The sequence below is a fragment of the Marmota marmota genome, unplaced genomic scaffold, assembly GCF_001458135.2.
Source record: "Marmota marmota marmota unplaced genomic scaffold, marMar, whole genome shotgun sequence".
In the NCBI taxonomy this organism is placed as follows: Eukaryota; Metazoa; Chordata; class Mammalia; order Rodentia; family Sciuridae; genus Marmota; species Marmota marmota.
The window spans coordinates 5992366-6013004 of record NW_025999962.1 but is presented as its reverse complement, the minus strand read 5'-3'; the positions used below and the strand labels follow the sequence as shown (position 1 = coordinate 6013004).

The window sequence follows — 20639 nt, the reverse complement described above, 5'->3', positions numbered from 1 at the left end:
TCAGGAGTGGTGATGATGCAAATGAGGAGAGAAATGATTAGTCCAGTAGGCACAGAATAGGTCCCCTTACCTCAACGGGCTTCCTGCTAAAGTGGGATTGGCCCAACACAGCCAAGAGAAAACTATCATTAATTTGACCACTGTGGTATCCAGTTGTTCGAATATGGGAAGAAAATTTCTTTATTCCGAGTTATTTGTATTTACACTCAGATAAAAAGTACTAGATAGGTGAGGTGGCAGTAGCTTCAGTCACCAATACCAATGCTGCATGTGCCTAACTCTGCAATAATGATTCCTGACAATAATGTCTGAAAATGTTTTTTGGTCGGGGGCAGCAGTGGGTTGCTACTGCCCCCTAAATGGGTAGGGGCTGGGGATGCTGCTAAATATCTCAGAACACTGAGTATCCCTTGCAAATTAACCAGGCTAAATGTCATGAGGATGAGTGTTTTCTACAGTGATAGCAACTCAGATGACTTGAGTCTCTATGAAAAGGCATTTTGAACTGCTAAACCAAAAACTATCTTGCAGGAAATGATGGCTTTTAGCCTTTTGGTCAAAAAGTCAAAGCTATAACTTGCTGGGGTAAAGCATGTTTAGCATGCACAAAGCTCAGGGTTTAATCCTAGCACTGAGGAAGGTGGTGGGGGGCAAGGGGAAGCAGCAGCTATAACCACTCTAGTAATGCTAAGCATTTCTTCATTTAAATATTAGCTGGATAATACCTACTAATAATCAGGCACTGTCACACTTTCTTTAAAATGGAATATGAATATATTTTTTTTATTAGTATGCTCAAGAATGAACACTCTCCTGGGACAAAGAATATCTGACCATGTTGTGGCAGGAAATGGGTGAGGGCTCCAGAGCTGGTGCTAAGTGGCCACTTAAGAAATTCCATTCAAAGAGGATGCTTCCTGGATCCCATCATCTCTCTGTAGCTTCTAGCCAGGTCTCCATGATTTCCCCAGAATCCCTCATTCCAGCACCAGATGACACTTTTTCCCTTGCCACTCCTGACTCTTCCGAGATCCAGGTCGATTGTCCCCCATGCCCGCTCACCCATGTTGTCTTTGGAATCCTGCAGCTATGCTGCTGCTCTGTCACCCTCAGGGTGTAGCTGGGGCAAGAATTTAACATCACATTACCAAAAGCACATGGGACATAAGCCCAACAACTTCAAAGAACACCTGCTTCCTCCCAAAATGACACATAATCTTGAGGGGAGAGTAGGTGAGAGAAGGACATCATGATAACATGTACAGAGAGTCTGTATGCCAGGCACAAGGGATCTTAAGTCAGAGTGGCCAGGGTCCATTCTCATCCCATCCTGCACACTTGGGAGCGAGTGGATGAAAGCTGCAAGAGATGCCTCTCCTGGCTCAGGCAGGTTGCTACTGGCTCTTCCTGCCTTAGGTGCCACAATTCTGCTATCTGTTTTGGGTACTGGCTCATTTTTCAAAAGGGAAAGTAAAAGAACGGCTGAGGGTAGAAGGGGAGATGTGAAACAAAACAATACAAAAATCCAGAAAACAGATTTAGTACAATACTTTATAATAGAAAGCCGCTGACTACATGCTAAGACAGACAATATGATACACAACCTGGGTTGGTGGGGAGAGCAGGGCAGAGGCCGGCCACAGGTTTAGACTAAGAGCCTTTCAATAGACTGCTGAATGGACTGGATCTGCTGCTTCAGTTGAGAGCCTTCTTTGATGGTGACAGAACAGGCAATGACAGGCCTGGAAACCCCACAAGCCCGCCCTAGGGCCTGCTTGGAACGCACAAACACATAGGGCACATTCTTGTCTTCACATAGCAGTGGGAGGTGCAGGATGATCTCCAGAGGTTCAGCATCTGCAGCCATCACAATGAACTCAGAGATGCCTCTGTTGAGAGTTTTGGTGGCTGTGGAGACAAACAGGCCAATAGGTGACAGGGGGCTTGAGCAAGGCAGACCCAACAATTTCCCACAAAACCTCACCAATACAAAGCAGAGCGGTCGAGTACTTCTATTGTGTGTGTGTTTGCACTGGGAATTGAACCTAGGGACGCTTAACCACTGAGCCACATCCCTAGGCTTTTTAAAAATTTTATTTTCTTAACTTAGGACCTCACTAAGTTACTGAGGTTGGTTTTGAACTTGCAATCCTCCTGCCTCAGCCTCCTGAGTTTCTGGGATTATGAGAATTCACCACCATGGCTAGAGTGTAAAGCTTCTATCTGCCACCAAGGTTTCAGTTCTGTATTCAAATTTTACCTCAGGAAAACCTCCCCTAAATATTCCGTCTGAAGAGACATTTTCCCCAACTCTACTTTATCTTTAGCTCTAAGGCAGGGACTTGGTTTTGATCACCATTGCACTGTCAGCATACAGACATGTGCCTGACACACGGCAATTAGATATAGGAAGAATGAATAGTTGAAACAAGGCAGAAGACAAGGAAATTGTTGCCCCTCCCTTTCTGAACCCTAGTAAGCACATTCTGAACCCAGCATCTCATTCAAGGACCCTCCCACCCAGTGTCCTGGCACCTCTGGGTCTAGCACCATGCAAGGTATGGCAGGGCAGGAGAAGTCAAGATGGTCCTGTCTGAATCCTCATTTACACATGGAGCAAGAACTCATGCCCCAATACCAGGCCAAAAGCAGGGCTGAAAAGAGTACCATGTCCACAGAGACACATGAATGGCTTGCTTTGTCTTTGTTTAGCAACACAGGTGAGTGAGCTCATAGTCATCCTGAATCTCAAACACAGGCCCAAATGCCTGTTGTCTCAGAATCTTTGGAGACAAAAGGACTCTCCCCAAGTAAACCACTTGCCATCAGACACTGAAAAGCATTAATATCCCTTTCCTTTTGATGGCTCTGGAGAGAGTACAAAGTTAATACAAATGGTTCTGCACAAGTAGACAAACAAATAAGATGCTTTATATATTAAGGGAGAAGGAAGGAGTGAGGTGTGGTGGTACACACCTGTTATCCCAGCTACTTGGGAGGCCAAGGCAGAAAGATTGTAGTGGAGGCCAGCCTGGGCTACTTAGCAAGTTTCAAAATGAAAAATAAAAGAGATAGAGGGACTGGGGTTGTGGCTCAGTGGTATAGCACTTGCCTAGCATGTGTGAGGCACTGGGTTCAATTCTCAGCACTGCATATAAATAAATAAAGATCCACCAACAATAAAAATATTGAGAGAGCGAGAGAGAGAAAGAATATGAATATGTAGCACAGTGGTAGAGAGCTTGCTCATCATGCATGAAGCCCTGGGCTCAATTCCCAGTATCATTTAAAAAAAAAAAAAAAAAAAGTGAGAGAAAGAGAATGTGGCAAATTAACAAGGATGAGTCTAAAAATATTCTAAGCATATTAGCCTTTTTTATCTAGTCAAAATGCTGCTGCTCTCAAACCTTCCTATACCCAATCAAGAATATCCAAGGCATGGCAGTTCATGCCTATAGTCCCAGCTACTTGGGAGGCTAAGGAGAATGCTCAGTGCTAAGGCCCAGGAGTTTGGGGCCAGTGCTGGCAACATAGCAAGACTTGGTCTCAGAAGGGGGAAAAAAGAAAAGAAAAGAAAAATTCTGGCCCTCCTTACAAATCAGAAATCTAGACCAGAGACCCCAGGAGACAGGTGCTGCCATCATTCCCCCAGCAGCACCCTGCAGTACCTTACCCTCATTGGCTCCTTTCCGAAGTTGCTTGTAGTTACATGACTGCTGAACAAGGTCCAACAGTTTCTTGGTGAGGTGGGCATCTGCAAGGGGATAAGCCTTTGGATTTACATCAGCCTCAGTCTGCAGGGGGAAATATCAGTCAGAAAATACTAATCAATTGAGTGACACAGGTGGTCAGTGTGCTTCCTATTCCCCCACCCACCCACACACTTTTTTTAATATTTATTTTTTAGTTGGACACAATACCTTTATTTATTCATTTATTTGTGGTGCTGAGGATCGAACCCAGGGCCTTGCACATGGTAGGTGAACACTCTACTGCTGAGCCACAACCCCAGCCTACACACACACTTAATGTATTAACACTAGCCTGCCCACTCTCAGCTTAGAAAAACTAAAATATACTATTAAAGGCTAAAAGGGAAGGCAAGCAATTATATAGCCCAATAATGTATATTAAAACTTATATACTTTTATTTGCTTTTCTTTAGCCTAATGCCTGGTAATATTAGAGCAAATGGGTTATAAAAGGTCTCCTATGGTTCACCAGCCACTTGAGTTTCATGGGATAATCTTTAAATTAGGATTTCCATATCCACACTCCAAATTTACTGAATCAAAATTAAGATATAATTTACAGTAAACACAGCATAAACTTCTCTCTCCATTCCCCAAGTCCACCTGAAAATCTCAATTCAGTCCATAGCAAGTGGTTCCTAGTAATAACTACACTTCCTTGCTTATTCTACCCTATAATACACACAAATGGTTTATTCAAAAGTTACTTCAATTCATTTTCTCTTTGGGGTTATCAATTTGATATACAATTGACTGTACTGTTTGCTTTTTTTTTGGTACCGGGGATTGAACTCAGAGGCACTCCTACTGTACCACATCCCCAGCCCTGTTTTGTATTTTCTTTAGAAACAGGATCTGAGCTGTTTGGTGCCTTGCTTTTGCTGAGGCTGGCTTTGAACTCAAGATCCTTCTGCCTCAGGCTCCCAAGCAGCTGGGAGTATAGGTGTGTGCCATTGTGCCCACTGGATCCCCACCCCCACCCCACCCCCCCGCCGGTGCTAGGAGTTGAACCTAGGGCTTCAGCCATGCTGGACAAGCACTCTACCACTGAGCCACATCCCCAGCTTAGTTACTGTTTTTTTTGTATTTACCATACTATACATTTTAGTGTTGAGTGTACACCTACTTATAAGAAAATGTTTATCATAAAACAGGATGCCCTGTTATGCAAGCAGCATCCTTTGTAAATCTCTAGTTTACTGAATCTCCTCTTGCATCAAGAGGCCACAAAGGCGACTGACCTATTAACATCTAGATCTGTGTACACATCATGATGTTCACATAACCACAAAATCGGCTAACAACACAATTTTCAGAACATACACTGAAGCCAGAATTAGACAGTGAGTATAGTAAATCTAGCCAGGTCAGATCAAGGAGGCCAATTTTGAGTCCTACAAGTTGGAGACTGTCCCCTGAGGGATTGAAATGTTAATTCCTTCAGAGCCCTTCCTCTACCCTCATCAAGAATCTCCCCCAGCTCCAACCTGTTGCCAAGGTAACCTGTCCCAGGAATTGTGTCTCCATACAGGGAACTATAAGGTTGATAATGTGTCCTGGGCTGCTCCATACTGCCCTTTCCCCTTCAGCCCACCTGTTTCCCACCTTTTGGCCATCCCACCAAGCATTCCTGGGTCTAGTCACATATGCAGGCAGGAGAAAGATACGGGGAAGAGGGCAGGAAAACAGAGGAAGCCTAGGACACATAAAAAGGGCAGAACACCTGGGAATGCCAGGATACCAGCTATGGCTCCCTTCTCCCTCCCGGGAGAAGTCTATGTTACTCCTTTTAAAATAAAACTTACTTTATATGCTTTCCTCTGCATGCTTCTTTAATGTTCAAACTTCAACATTTGAGGGAGCAGACACCCGGGTGATGTCATTACCTGTCCTTTAACGATGCATGACTACACTAACTCCATAACAACCATTAGGGCAAGTGCTTAAGCAGCAGTACCACACTTGATTTCAACATCTTCACTGTGAGGATGGCCTTAGGCCTGAGCCTAAGCAACTCCATTTTAAAAACTCCCAATTTGAAACCTGCAAGTCTCACCAGGTAAGCCCTCCAGTACGGTCTTCAGGCATAAACAAGTCACTTCCCCCTGCCTTGATAAACTCAGAGTGAAGCCTCTGGCAGGCTGTCCTCACGTATAAGAGGAAAAGGTGAAAAGATCAGGGTGGGACCACCAGACCAGATGTTTTTAACCCCAGGGTAAATGATGTCACTGAGAAATCCAGTGGTAGCTGATAAGGATTGAAAGGGGGATCAAAAGGCCCAAAATTTGGTATAAATAATAGAGCAAATGAACAGGGATTCAGCCAGCTGACACTGATGCCCACAAGCCTGAACCTCTGCATCGTTCTCACTGCTCTCAAACTCTGCAGCCACATCTTTTTTTTTTTTTTTTTTTTTTTTTNAAGATAGAGTGAGAGAGGGAGGGAGAGAGAGAGAGAGAGAATTTTTAATATTTATTTTTTAGTTCTCGGCGGACACAATATCTTTGTTTGTATGTGGTGCTGAGGATCGAACCCGGGCCGCACGCATGCCAGGCGAGCGCGCTACCGCTTGAGCCACATCCCCAGCCCTACAACCACATCTTGACCCTGATGGAGTGGCATCTTCTCCCTGGCTCCTCTCCTCAACTGGCTGTCAGCTCCACCCCAAGAGAAGCCTGCCTTGGTTCCTAATCTGATCACCAAGGTCTGAGTGACTGTGTACCTGCTTTACTTAAAGCCTAAGGCTTGAGACATTTGACCTGACACTTGAACTTAACATGCAGAGGCAATGTCTGTCATTAACCTGTCATGACTGTGTTGGCAATGCTTAGAATTAATTAATCTTGTTTGCTGTGAATTAATTAATCTAGAGTTGTTTGCTGCAAATTGATTATGTCTATTGCAGTGCCTAGCATTAAGAATTGTTGTTTTTCTTGATTAAGAACCTATAGAATGAAATTGTATAGAATGACTTGACTAAAGCATTGGAAAGGGCAGAAGCACATGGACATTCTATATTGCTCCCCCTGGACTGTATAAGTTGCATCTTTTGCCCAGCGCTACACTCATGCACTGTTATGTTCATTTTACCGCCAAGAGAAAATACAACAAAGTTCAACCTGAAACCAGGAGCTTCCAAAACTTTTCACTGAACTGTGTTAAGACGGGTACTGGTTTAGAAGCTTCAAGTTCTAGACTCTGCCATATACTGGCTTTACGTAGCGCAGGGTGGGAGCAAAAAACAAAAGGTAGTTCCAAAGGGGTCCAAACTTGGTAGGATTAAAACCTCACTATAAAATATAAGTTCTTTGCAAAAGTCTTCCCTTCTTACCAAGAGCCAACCCAAAGTAACTCCATCATGACACAAGAATTGGAACTCTCGCTAGATGACTACAAGTTGGAGACAAATGTTAACTGCCGCATGTGGTGCTACCAAGCACCACCTTGGATTTCTGAGACCACGGTCTCGCAAGAAGAGCTATTCCTGTGCTCCAGACCACTCCACATTCCCCAAGGCCAGCAAACGCTCCCTGGCACGTGCTGAATCGCCACTAGGTGCAGGCCCACGGAGAGCTCCCCCTCCTGAATACCAGCAACAGGAACAGGGTGGGACAGGTGAGGCTGATCCGAATTCAGGGTTCCACATCACCCTCGCAAATGTAAATAAACAAAAAGTAAGGGAAACGAAAGAATCATCAATTTTCCACCATATCGCCCACGTGGGCTGATCTCTCCCCCAGGCAGGGCCAGGCCCTCTCCTCTGATCACCGCAGGCCTTCGGCCACGCAAAAAGACTAATGCAATGGCCCGGCTCCTGCGGTTTCCAGAGTTGGGACCTGGGGCCGACTGTTGGGACCCCGCGGCGGCCAGCGCTCCAACTCCGGGCCGGGCAGCCGGCGACTGGCGGCTGAGGCCGCGCTCGTCCTAAGCCTCCATGGGACGGCGAGTGACCCCGAAGCCCGCGAACTCCGCTTCCGGGTCCCGAGGCCCGGCTCAAGCACTCACCATGGCTGCGGTCACGTTGGCTCGCCACTCTCCAACAGCAGCCGAAGTCGGCGGAGTCGGAAAGCCGCACGGACTGAGGAGCGGAAATGGCCGCGCGCGGGGCAGGAAGCGGAAGTGATGTCACTACGACTGGCGGACCTCGCCGCTAAAAGGCCCCTTGGTGAAAACCGCGTGTGTCTGGGAAAGGGGTTATGTTTTGCTGTCTTTATTAGCGGTCTACTATAAATGTTGATAGAAACTGAATCAGATATTCAGAAAGTAGCGCGCGAGGCGAAGGGTTTCAGTGATGTCATCATCCTATCGCCAGTTCATTTTACTTTTTTGGTGCTGGGCATTGAACCCAGGTGCGCTTCATTTATTTAAAAAAAAAAAATTAAAAACTATATATTTTTAATTGTGGATGGATACAATACCTTTATTTTATTTATTTGTTTTTATGTGGTGCTGAGGATCGAATCCAGTGCCTCACGCATTCTAGGCAAGCGCTCCACCACTGAGTTACAACCACAGCATCTATTTTATTTTTTTTATTTTATTTTGAGACAAGGTCTCACAAAATGGCTTAGGAACTCGTTGAGTTGCCCAGGCTGGCCTCGAACTTGCCTCCTGCTTCAGCCTTCTGGGTCGCTGGGATTACAGGAGAGGTCAAAGCATGTCTGTGGCATGCCACCATGCCCATCTTGCCAGTACATTTTTTTAAAAATATTTTTTTAGTTGAAAGATGGACACACCTTTATTTTATTTGCTTATTTTTATGTGGTGCCAGGGAACGAATCCAGTGCCCACAACCCCAGCCCCGCCAGTACATTTTTTTTATTGCATTCCTATTTTTTTAAATTTAATTTTTTTTTAGTTATAGATGGACACAATGTCTTTATTTTGTTTTTATTTATTTTTATGTGATGCTGCTGATGGAACCCAGGGCCCCAAATTTGCAAGGCAAGCGCTTTACCACTGAGCCACAACCCCAGCTCCATTCCTATTCTTTTAAAAGCATCCTTCCCACTACTCTACACTGGGGAGGGAAGATAATTATAGGTAATCCTAAATATTATCTTCATCTTCAGATGTCCCTTGTGAACGTTTATGGTGAGGAATGGAGTTAGAATCAGGAAGAAAAGCAAGTTTGGGGTTGGTGGGTAAGGGTTGCATTACTGTCAGGTTCTTTGTAGTTATTTGCTGACCTGACTTGGACTTTCCTTCTGGTTAGCATCTTGCTCTGTGCTCCGTGGTGATCCAGATCTCTATTAATACAGGCAGGTCCTCCTTGATGTTTATGGTCCATACTCATCTCTCTCCAACCTGCCTCCACAGGTCTTGGAATCATTGGGAACTAGTCAAAACTAGACTAATTGGGACTAATTCCAGTTAATTCCTTTGGAAATGTAGGAGTTGAGAACTGGCAAGACCCTTAGAAATCATGCAACACAACATTATCTTTACAGATAGGAAAACTGAGGTTCAGGAAAGGAAGCTTGCCTATGGTCACAGAGTGAGTCAATGGCAGAACCAAAACTGGACCCTGGGATTTTTGACACTCTCCTGGTTTATTTCCACCACATCTTGTTGCTCTACCTGAGATATTTTGAGGAACGGGACTATGGGAAGAGCTTGAACTGTGTCCAAGTTTAAAGTTTGATTACATCAGAGATCCCTCATCAAACTTTACCTCTTGAAAATCTGATGTGACTTGTCAAAGAAAAAAAAAATCTAAAAATTAAGTAATGTCCATCGAGGGCTCCAGTAAAGAGTAGAACCTGTGATGCAGACTCTGCTCCTTGCTTTTGTTGGATCCTGGGTTTTTTGTTTTTTGAGGGTTTTTTGGGCTCCATATTATTTGGACCTATCAGCTACTATTGTTGAGAAATGAAACATTATCCAATTTTCAGTCATAAATATGTTCTTATTGTTTGCTTCCTAGATGTCCTTTTAAACAATTTATGATTACTATTTGATCTACCTGACATCTTGAACTGTCATGTCCCAGATCTTCCTAGTAGTGACTGATAGGGATATTTTTATGATCATGGGTAATGAGAAAGTACATGTTACTTAATTGTCTAATGAATTTTGCTTCACAACTATGTAATTTCTCAACCTCCATGTTTTCTCAGAACCATCTCATCCTTCTTATCTTGCTGTTGTTTCCCTAGCTTGTGGTGAGCCGTTCTAATAGACCGTGGCCGCCATTAGAAGATGGCGCCGGCTTCCACTGTGGCCTGTGATAAACAACTCCTAATATGGAGAATTGGCACGCAATCCCTTACCACCCTATGAGAAAGGTACACGTGGCAGCTTAAGATTGGTATGCTGGAGGCTTTATTAGGCTGTGCTTGGGCGCTCGGCGACGGGTCACTAGAAGATGATACATGAATCAAGGCCTGAATAAACTGCTGAAGGAAGAATCCTGTGTCGTGTTTTCCCTTGCCGGCGAGGGGTCGCGGCACTAGCTAGTAAATTAATAAATGCTGATATGATCTCAGGATTAATTTATTTTAGAAATTTACATCACCAGTGTGCTTAAAACACTAGATGTGCCAGGTGCAATGGTGCACACTTGTATTCTCAGTGACTCGGAAGGCTGAGGCAGGAGGATCACAAGTTTAAGACCAAACTCACCAATTTAACAAAACCTTGTTTCAAAATAAAAAATAAAAATGGCTGGGGACAGCCAGGCACAGTGGCACATGCCTGTAATCCCAGCAACTTCGGAGGTGGATGCAGAAGGATCTCAAGTTTGAGGCCAGCCTCGGCAACTTAGTAAGACCCTCAGCAGCTTAGCAAGACCCTGTCTCAAAATTAAAAAAGGGCTGGGGATATAGCTCAGTGGTAGAGTGCCTCTGAGTTGAATCCTTGGTACAAACAAAACAAAACAAAAAAACAGAAACAAAAATACCCCAAATGCTTGACGTACCCCTCTAGGCCCCTTTCCACGAGTATTTTCCCAGGCCTTCATGTTACATCTCCACCCACCGTCTTTTGCTGTTCTGAGTACAGCAATTTTTTTTTTTCCAACCCCATCAGTCACCCTCTGTTGGGACTGTGCCATGATCTGAAAATGATTTGATTGTCCCCCTCCCCATCAACTCATACAGAAGTTTAATCCCTGATGTTATATATTAATAGTATTAAGAGTATGGAACTTTATCCACTTTGGTGTTTAGAGGTGGAGCCTTTGGGAAGTGATTAGGATTAGATAAAGCCATTAGGGTGGAGCCCCCATATTAAATCCTGATGGATTTTTAAGGCGGGGGAGGGAAGGAGGGGAAAGGTAGAGAGGGAAAAGGAGGAGGGAAGGAGGGAAACAGACTATGTATACATATGTGTGCTCCCTGCCTCATGCCATGTGATGCTCTGTGCCACCTTGGGACTCTGCCAGAAAGAAGGCCATCACTAGATAAGGCCTTTTGACTTTGCACTCCAGAACCATGAGCCAAAATAAATCTTTCTTGTTTGTAAAGTAGCCTGCCTCAGGTATTTCATTATAGTAACATAAAACATATTAATATAGCTAGGCATGCAGCATTCCTGTAATCTGAGCAATTTGGGAGGTTGAGGTAGGATTGCAAGTTTAAGGACAATCTAGCAAGACCTTGTCTCAAAATAAAAAATAAATGGTCTGGAGATTGGTGATGTAGCTCAGGAGTTCAATCTCCAGTACTACTACTTACTACTACAAACAAACAAACAAACAAAACCCAACAGACAAAAATAGAGTGATTTGTTCCACTGTGCTGCTTGCTGAGCTAAGTCCTGTTTAACACCTCTCATTGAAATCTCCTTAATCACCCTGACTAGGTAATTGCCCCTACTATATAGGAGCCATAGTTACCTCCATTTGATCTTTGTAGTACTTGTTGGCTTTACTTTCTTCAGTGTCTATCTTCCCAATCACAACAAGAACTCCAGGAGAACAGAACCTGCAGCTGCCTTGGGCCTTTTGGAAACTGTGGGACTCTCAATAAGATGGTGTTAGAAAGCATTTATTATAGATGTAGGCTCGTATTGGGTGCTTTTGGGGAGGGTTCAAAGAAGTTGGATTTGCTCTAGATCAGATATGTCAGAAAGTATGGGTTTTTCTTTCTTTCTTTTTTTCTTTTTTGGTACTGGGGATTGTGGGGATTGAACTCGAGGGCATTCAAACACTGAGCCTCTTCCCCAGCCCTATTTTGTGTTTTATTTAGAGATAGGGTCTCACTGAGTAGCTCGAGGGCCTTGCTAAGTTGCTGAGGCTCGCGGTGAACTTGCATTCCTCATGCCTCAACCTCTGAGTCACTGGGATAACAGGTGTGCGCCACTGTGCCTGGCAATTTTTTTTACTTCTTTTCATTCCTTTTGAGCACTTATCCAGCACTGTTCTTAACCTATATCCTAGGCATGCAAGCTCAGAGCAGTGACTGGAGCTGAGGCTGGGCATCCTTTGTGAGGTGGCCTTAGTGACAGAGGTGCTACGAAGCAGAGGCTGCCCCACCCCAAATTGGGTCAGCCACACCAGCCTTGCCCTCCAGCTCCCTGACACCATCTGCCGAACCTAAGCACTGTCATGCTGCTGCCGCTGCTGGGCGCCTGTGCTGTGGTGGGGCCATTCCAGGGTCCTGAGTGGGAGCCAGTTCGGGGCCTGATCTCACAGGATTGCAGCTGTAGAGACCCCCGGTGCTGTGGCAATCTGCTTGTTCTCTGCCTCTTTCTGATCTGGCAGGTCCGGCACTATTGGCACCACTTCACCAGGAATCGCCTGCTCAGAAGGAGTATTATCAAGGTGAGGGGGCCCTTCACACTTCCACTGTCTTTCCCTCGGCACCATCATTGCCACAGCCACATGCTACAAGGACCCTGTCATATGCCCTGTGTACCAGAGATGAGTACCTCAGACTGGTTAGAGCAAGCATCATCCAGACCCCAACATAGGAGTTACTCTTGACTTCTGTCTTTTCCTTGCTCCACACATTGAATCTACTTGCAAGCCACGTCTCAAATCTGATCACATCTTGAAACTTCACCATACCACCTTGGGCAGAGGTGCCAGCAAGACTCACCTGAACCTCAGGAACAGCTTCTGCTCGGTCCTGTTGCCTGTCTGACCCAGCCGTGGCAGTCTTCCACACTATGCACCTGCCATAATGACCTTTCTGTCTTTCTCCCTCACCCACTTCGATGCTGGAGATCAAATCCAGGATCTTATGCATGCTGGGCAACTGCCCAACCACTGAGCTATATCTCCAGCCCTGCCTTCTCTCTCTCTCTCCCCCCACCCTCTCCCTATAAGTTGAATTCAAAGATAATATGCACACACAAATCACAAATGTATAGACCAGCGAATTTTCACAAATAGAACACACCCATACGCCAATATCCAGGTTAAGAAACAGACCGCTGGGCAGACGGGGGTTGCTTAGTGATAGAGTGTTTGCCTGGCTTTCCTGCAATCATATGGCAAACGTTCTATGCCTGGTTTAAATCCAACAGTATACTTGTAGGCCAGAAAAAAAAAAACTTTTAAAACAAGTCATAGCATTTTGCTGCTGAAATGTTTCCTGTGAATACATTCCTTGTCAAATTCAGAGTAAAATCCGAACTTCTAACCCCGTCTCCAAGACCTTTTCTTGCTGCTGGCTCCATTCTGGACATATGGGCCTTCTTGCTTTTCCTGCACACATGATCTTATTCTATCTTCAAGGCTTTTCCAAATGTCTCCTTTGCCTACAATGCTCTTTCCTCACTTGTCACTTGGTTTGTCCCTCACTTCCTTCAGGCCTCCATCAAATACCCTCTCCAAGAACCCTTTAATGGCTACTTTGTCTAAAGAAGCTAACCCCCATCCCCACACCCTGATTTATTTGCATTTAAATACTTTTTGATACCTAACATTATGTTATATATTTGGTTATTGTCTTTCTTGCATGTCTAGAATTTAGCTCCCAGAGGGATTTTGTCTTGTGCCCAGCCCAGAATAATCTCTCAGTCTTTTTTGAATGAATGAACACTGTTTGCCTTAAGGGGGTGACTTTCCCTTTCCTGAGCCCAAGCATCTTTCTCTGGATAATGGGGATAGTCATTCTGATCTGTGGGGATTATATAAGCTAATCTATGTACAACATTTAAAAAAAAATTTAATTTTTTAATTTGTTATAATTAAGGAATTTTGTTTTTTTGGATCTCATCTACAGGTGCCATCGCAGAAGTGGGCAATGCCCTCCATGAGATGTGAAATTTTCTTTAGGCTAGCTCCTGAATTCGTCAGTCCTGGTGATTTCAGAGGCCGTGATGCTCATGTCCAACAATGGGTACAAAAGCAGAGGTGGAGATACCGAAAGAGCCTTCTAGAATCATGGACCCAGAACATGTTCTCTTCACAAAATCTGCTTCAGGACTCATCTTGGGGTGCTCACACCTTGCATGAGCCCATCTTTTGTATCTCCTCCTTTTCAAGCACCTGTCCACTCTCTCAGGACAGTTCCTGGGAAACATGGCAGGTATCCTGGTGTCTCAAGGGCAGCCAGACTCACTCTGCCCTAGACACATGCCAAAGGATTGGGCGACTGCTGGTTCACTCCCAGGAGAAGTTGGTACCACTGGAGCATGTCCTCAGCAGAAAAATCTGTTCCCCTCCCATGACATTTGTCATCTCTCTCCCAAAGCTCCCTTCAGCTCAGAGGCTGCAATTCTGCTCTGGACAGTTTCTGCCTGATCCTGCCCACCAACAAATGGTAATATCCACCTGGAAGTTCTGGAATAACCCACAAAACACCTGGGCACCACTGAGTGAAACCCAGACAATAGGCAGAGAGTATTCTAGAGAGACTCAGGCCCCAGGGTGGGCAAACCAGAGAGAGAGCAGAGGGGTATATGCTTGGGAAATCCAGGCATCTGGGGGCCAACTCTCAATAGACTTTGGAATGGAGCATTGTGCAGAGGCTAAGGATTTGGAGTGCAGAAACCAGTCACTGGTTATAAATGAAACTGATGGAGAGATCCTGATTCCAGGGCAGAAGAACCGGATGGAAATTGAAAATCAAGCCCAAATTGAGGAAGTAGGGAAGAAAATCCAGAGGGAGGCAGGAGGTAAGAACCCTCCTGAAACCCAGATTCACATGGGAGAGAATCAAGAACAGTTAAGATGTAAAGTTGATGCAGAGACCCAAACACCACGGTGGGGATACCAGGAGAAGAGTGGGGGTGGGGGTACTTTGGAGATTCAGACATTTGAGAGGAAGAACAAGAAAGAGCCCAGAAAGGAGGAAGAGGGAGAGATTCAGGCCCATGGACTAGGGAAGCAGGGCCAGACTGGAGGTGAGAATGCTGCGGAGGCCCAGATTCCAGAGTGCAGGAAACAAAACCAGACTGGAGGTGACCCTAGTGCAGAAACTGAGGCAGAAGAAGGGAGAAACAAGGATCAGGTTGGAAATGAGGATGCTGTGCAAACCCCGACATCTGGGAGGGAGAACCTGGAAGACGTCAAACAAGAGAATAGAACAGGGGGCCAGGCCCTGGGATGGGGCAAACAGGAATGCAGCAGAAGTGATAATATTACAGAAATCCAGGCACTCATGGGGGAGAAACAGGGTCAGGGTGGAGGTGAGAATGCCAGAGAGACTCAGGCATCTAGGGGAGAGAAACAGAAACTCTCAAGACATGCAGTTCAAGTGAGGCAGGGAAACCAAGGCCTGGGAAAAGGAGAGGAGGCTGTGCGACCCAGGATGTCTAGGAGGAAGAAGTTGAAGGAGATAAGAGAGGAGGATTGGGTGGTGATCCAGACACCCTGGTGGGGAAACCAGAGCCCAGCAATGAATGAAATTGACAGACAATTCAAGATATTATGTTGGGGGAATAAGAACCAAATTGGAGGTGGACCCAGAGCAAAAATTCAGTCACCAGAGGAGAAAGATAAGAGGAAGGATGGAGATGAGGATGGTATAGATACCCTGGTGCTTGAGGCAGAGAACCAAGGATTATTAAGAAATGAAGTGAATGAGGAGACCCATTCAGCAGGAAGGAAGAATGAGGAGCAATTTGGAGTTGAGAATGGAGCAGACATTCAGGCACTAGGGAAGAGAAATCCAAGAGGGTTTAAAGACAAAAATGGTACAATGAACCAGGAACTTGGGGAAGAAAATCAGGGCCAGTTAGAAAATGAATTCCATGGAAATATTTGCATACCACAGTGGAAGAATCAGGAGCATATTAGAGGCAAGGATGGTGCAAACACCCAGATACTTGAGGCAAGGAACTGGGGAGAATTAACAAGTGAAAGTGATGGAGAAACCCATTCAGCAGAGTGGAAGAAAGTAGAGCATACCGAGGGTGAGAGTAGTGCAGAAATTCTGTTACAAGGGATGAGAAATCTGAGAGAAGCAGAAGAGGAGGATGGTATAGAAACCTGGGAAGGTGGGGAGAGAAGCCAGAGTCACTCAGGAAGTGATATAGATAGGATGATTCATTCATCACAATGGAAAAACCAGAAGCAGATGGAAGGTAAGGATGGAACAGAAATTCTGTCCCCAAAGAAGAGAAAACAGAGAGAACCTGAAGGTGAGGATGATATAAAAACCCAGAAGCCTGAGAACCAGGGACAGTTGGAGAATGTAATTGGAAGGAGCCATTCCCCAAGAATGGGGAGCTGGGGGCAGACTGAAGGAGAGAACATTGCAGAAAATCAGGCATCAGAGGAGAAAAACCAGAGAGAGGCTGGAATTGAGAATGGTAGAAAGGTTCACATACCTAGGGAGAAAAATCAGAGTCTGCTAAGAAGTAAAGTTCATAGAAAGACCTGTTCATCAGAATGTAAAGTTCACAGAAGAAACTGTTCATCAGGATGTAAAGTTCACACAAGGACCTGTTCATCAGAATGTAAAGCTCACAGAAGGACCTGTCCACCAGAATGTAAAGTTCACACAAGGACCTGTTCATCAGGATGTAAAGCTCACAGAAGAACCTGTCCACCAGAATGTAAGAAACAGGAAGAGATTGGAGGTGGGAATGGTGCAGAAACTCAAATACAAGGGAAGAGAAACCCAAGAAGGTCTACAGGTGGTGACAGCACAAAGATGCAGGCATCTGTGGAAGATGACCAGGGACAGTCCAGAAGGGAAATTGATGGAGAGGTTCATAAACAAGGGCAAGGAAACCAGAACCAGGGTGGAGATGCTGCTGCTGCTGCTACAGAAATCTGGAACGTAGAGAGTCAGAGAAAGTACAGAGCTAAGGATGATGGAGGGCCTCAGACATCCAGGAGAGGAAACACGAGCCAAATCAGAGAAAAGAATGCTATGGGGGCCAGTCACCAAAGGGAATATCCTTCAGGTGAGAGGCCCACAGGCAGGAAATGCAGCCGGGCTGGGCCAACCACCCTCACTGGCTCTAGATATGAGCCCTTGGGACAAGAACAGGTAGCAGCTGTAGACAGGGTAGCTGAGGCTTCCTGTCCTGAGATAAAGCCTCGCCCCCACTTGGGTGAAGTTTTCCTGCTGGCTACTGGGGAGGGAGAGCATTTGACCAGCCAGGGCATAGCCCCTGCCAGGGAGTACAAAGCCCGGGTCAGACCAACCTCCCAGCAGGCCCAAACAGGATCCCGGAGAAAACCACAAAAGCACAAAGGGGTGGATCCAGGAAAGATCCATAGAGTGACACAGCCCCAGAACCCACAGTCTCTGGCTGCTCCCTTTGGCAAGCCCTCTGCCTGTCCCTCTCTTCTATGTGGCCAAGCCCTCCAAGCTACCACTACTTTGGTGGGTGTTCCAACTACCCTCACCATCCCGCCCAAGTGGCCAGTCCTCAAGAAGAGCAAACGACTGCTCTTGGAGTCCCTCATGCGTCGAAGGATTGCACATCTGAAGTGGGGCCTCCCCCGGCGCATCCTGGAGTCTTATTTGCTCTTTAGCTTCTTCGGATCTTGCTCACTCCCCTGGGCTGGGGTGAGGCTGCCTGAATTAGGCAAAGGCCAGGAGCTCCAAAGGCAGCAGGAAAAGCATTGTGAGGCCCAGGGATCCATGCCAGGCTTTAAATCTCCAGAGAGGTTCCAAAGGGTTCTGCCCTCTGATGGGAAAAGATCAAAACTTCCTACACAGGCCAGGGCTTTGGAGAGGTGTAGACCACACAGGTCAGAGCCAACGGGCACTTCCATTCCACCTGAGAAACCCAGGAGAAATAGACCACCAGGGGGCGCCAGAGAACCACAGATCCAGGAAGAGGCCTCTAAGGCCAAACTCCCTGTTCCCAAGAATCCCAGGCCATGGGCAGAGTCTATGAACTGGTGCTCCCCAGAAAGGGTACCAGAGCCTTCCAGTGAGAATAGTAAGGGCAGGAAAGTGATCAGACCAGATGTCTCCCAGAAGGCAGAGAGGGCTCCCAGAGAAGTGAGGACCTCATCTTCCAGGGCCAGCCATGACCCCTGGAAGAAGGAGCACATACTCTGGGAGGCCTCTCAGTTCCCCAGACATAAATATCAGCAGCCCACACACTGGAGAAGAAAAAGCCTGGAGCCTGCAGAGGACAGAGGAGCTAGGCAGCTGCCTCCCTCCGTTTCCACAGACTCCTCCAGCATTAAAGGAAGTCTCTACTCTAAGACAGCCAAGCTGAGCATGACCCTCCTGCGTAAAATGTCCTGGTCCCCACAGCTGGCCAAGCCCAGGAACTCAGTCCCTAGGCTTTCCAGAGTGGGTAACCCTCATGCACGGGAGGACAGCATCAGAGTTCATACTGCTTCGGAGAGGGACCATCAACCACCAGGGCACTGTAGTGCTGGGGTTTCTCTTCCTAGGACAAAGACCCCCCAGGGTCAGAGACCCCATGGGGCTCCAAAGAATTCATCAGCTCCTAAAAAGTTTGGTTTTATGAAGCGTTTGAGATGTTTTCTCTTCCAATGTGGTCTTAAAAAGTAGGTTGCAGGCCCAGAGTCCTCAGGACTCATCAGAGAAGGCACAACAGTGGTTTGCTCACCCTCAGAACCTCTAATAAAATTATTTGGGACCTGTAGGATTTACATTGCTTTGGCATATCATGTTTTCTGAGTGTCCCTTTTTAGGGTTTGGAAGACTTTGTGTGTAGGGCAGAAATCACTTCAAGTCTGTGGTTTGTTCCTGTTCTTTGTCTGTCTCTCTCTCTCTCTCTACTAGGGATTGAACCCAAGGACACTATCATTACCATAGAGCTACATCTCCAGCCCTTTTTATTTTGTACGTTTGGCTTTTTGTTGTTGTTGTTTGTTTTGTGTTTTGTTTTTTTGCAGTCACTGGGCATCAAAGCCAGGGTTTTGTGAATGCTAAATAAAAACTCTATCATTGAGCTATATACTCAAGCCCTATCTGTGAAAAGTTAACAGACATTTTTCTGTGTTAATATTTACTTTTCTCAAACATAAAAGACTATTTCATAATCTTCCATTGAATAACAAAATTGAATAACAAAACTATTGTTTTCTAAACTACTCTGCCATGGAGAGCAATTTTTCCAATCACAGAGCCTTTGAATGCAGAAACACAGCTCTTGAACTTTTACCTCCTTCAACATTAACCAGTTTCTGGGCACATCTGTGTTAATGCCCTGTTGATTGTTGGCTTGTAATTGTTGATATATTCTATGGTAAAATATTTTCTTTTTCAGTATTGCTTGTGCACTCACATATTCCTAACTCTCCCTGATATAATTAAGGGAGTGCCTTACCTTCTTTGAGAGAAAGATGTCATCTTGTAAATTTAAAATAATACCAATAGCTTTTATATATATATCGACAGCTTCCTTCCTTCCTCCCTCCCTCCCTCCCTCCCTCCCTTCCTTCCTTCCTTCCTTCCTTCCTTCCTACTGGACACAGGGACTACCACTGAACTATATCCCCAGCGCCTTTTATTTCATTTTTTTAAATTTTTTATTGTTGGTTCATTATTTTTTTAAGAATTTTTTTAAACTTATTTTATGAGGTGCTGATGCTGGAACCCAGTGCCTCACGCGTGCTAGGCAGCCACAACCCCAGGCCCCTTTTATTTTTTTATTGAGACAGGGTGGCTACATTGCCCAGGCTGCCCTTGAACTTGTGATCCTTTTGCCTCCCTCTTCTGCGTTGGGATTACAAACAAGCACAGCTGTGCCTCTTTTCGTTTTTTAAAAATAAAAGCATTGTTTTCTTTCCTCTTTTTGGTAAGGCCGAGGGCAGCTACTTTATAATTGCTTTCAACCTTGGTGTTAGGGTTTGGATGAGAGGTGTCTCCAAAGGCTCATGTGTGAGACACTGCAAGAACATTCAGCGGTGACATGATCGAGTTGTGACAGCCTTAACCCAATCAGTGAACTAATCCCCTGACAAGGATTAACTGGGTGGTAACTGAGGCTGGCTGCATCTGGCCAGCGAGTCTCTGCCTCCCTCTGCCACACTCTTCCACCATGATGATCCGCCTCACGGCAAGCCCCTAGGAAGGGAGCCTGCTGTCCAGGGACTGAGACCTCTGGAACCATGAGACCTCCAAAAAACCATCCCTCCTCTAAAATTCTTGTCAGGCCTTCTAGTCACAGCAGCGAGAAAGCTGCCTAAACCACTTGGGTGTGGTGAGGCCAATTTCTGAGGCCCATAAGCACGCCTTCTCGGGCCTTGGATGGGCTCGCTGGGACCCCGCGGCGTGGTCAGGCAGCGCCGGCACGCACGCGCAGGCCGCACCTGCAAGTGCGCATGCGCCCAAACTGGGCGGGAAAAGTGCGGAGCAGCGGAGCATGAGTGAGGAGATGGCTGTGAGACAGGCTGCAGCGGTGTCTGGGAGGGACGAAGAGGCGGTGCTGCTCCTGGAGAGGGTCCATTATCGACATGACCCGCGCTGGCTGCTGCCCGTGTCCCCACGGCTCTGCCTGGCCTGCGCGCTGGAGCTGCTGGCCGGGAGCGCGGCGGGTGTCGGTGCCGGG

The 20639-nt window shown here is 46.1% G+C and overlaps 3 protein-coding genes across 8 annotated transcripts in view; 2 read left to right on the top strand and 1 right to left on the bottom strand.

Annotated features, from left to right (window-relative positions):
• Positions 1 to 755: 755 nt before the first annotated feature.
• Positions 756 to 7876, bottom strand: Snu13 (small nuclear ribonucleoprotein 13). 2 transcript variants are annotated; one of them, XM_015501856.2, is made up of 4 exons: positions 7758 to 7869; positions 3674 to 3794; positions 1605 to 1908; positions 756 to 1120 (listed from the first exon to the last, which is right to left on the bottom strand). In XM_015501856.2, exons 1-3 carry the CDS (start codon positions 7758 to 7760, stop codon positions 1646 to 1648), a joined length of 387 nt encoding a protein of 128 aa, XP_015357342.1. In that variant the 5' UTR covers positions 7761 to 7869; the 3' UTR covers positions 756 to 1120; positions 1605 to 1645. The 2 variants fall into 2 exon arrangements, with proteins under 2 accessions (XP_015357342.1, XP_015357341.1); XM_015501855.2 differs by having other exon boundaries at positions 756 to 1908; positions 7758 to 7876.
• A 4424-nt stretch (positions 7877 to 12300) lies between these two features.
• On the top strand, positions 12301 to 18634 carry CUNH22orf46 (chromosome unknown C22orf46 homolog). The gene is made up of 5 exons (XM_015501758.1): positions 12301 to 12516; positions 13925 to 14464; positions 14921 to 15405; positions 15463 to 16457; positions 17214 to 18634. Exons 1-5 carry the CDS (start codon positions 12301 to 12303, stop codon positions 18632 to 18634), a joined length of 3657 nt encoding a protein of 1218 aa, XP_015357244.1.
• A 1816-nt stretch (positions 18635 to 20450) lies between these two features.
• Mei1 (meiotic double-stranded break formation protein 1) overlaps positions 20451 to 20639 on the top strand; it is a 77094-nt gene continuing 76905 nt past the window's right edge. For all 5 annotated transcript variants that reach the window (XM_048803071.1, XM_048803070.1, XM_048803069.1 and 2 more), the window contains exon 1: positions 20451 to 20631. In XM_048803071.1, coding sequence (XP_048659028.1) covers positions 20545 to 20631 — 87 coding nt within the window. In that variant the 5' untranslated portion in view covers positions 20451 to 20544. The remainder of the gene's footprint in view (positions 20632 to 20639) is intronic.

Bases quoted from the DNA above. Each gene is read 5' to 3' on its own strand.
- Snu13 (XM_015501855.2), bottom strand. The intron at 1,909-3,673 runs GTAAGGTACTGC...TTGTCTCCACAG, and splicing joins TCGGAAAGGAGCCAATGAGG to CCACCAAAACTCTCAACAGA.
- CUNH22orf46 (XM_015501758.1), top strand. From the start codon at position 12,301: ATGCTGCTGCCGCTGCTGGGCGCCTGTGCTGTGGTGGGGCCATTCCAG. The intron at 12,517-13,924 runs GTGAGGGGGCCC...TCTCATCTACAG, and splicing joins TCAGAAGGAGTATTATCAAG to GTGCCATCGCAGAAGTGGGC. The intron at 14,465-14,920 runs GTAATATCCACC...TGGGGATACCAG, and splicing joins ATCCTGCCCACCAACAAATG to GAGAAGAGTGGGGGTGGGGG.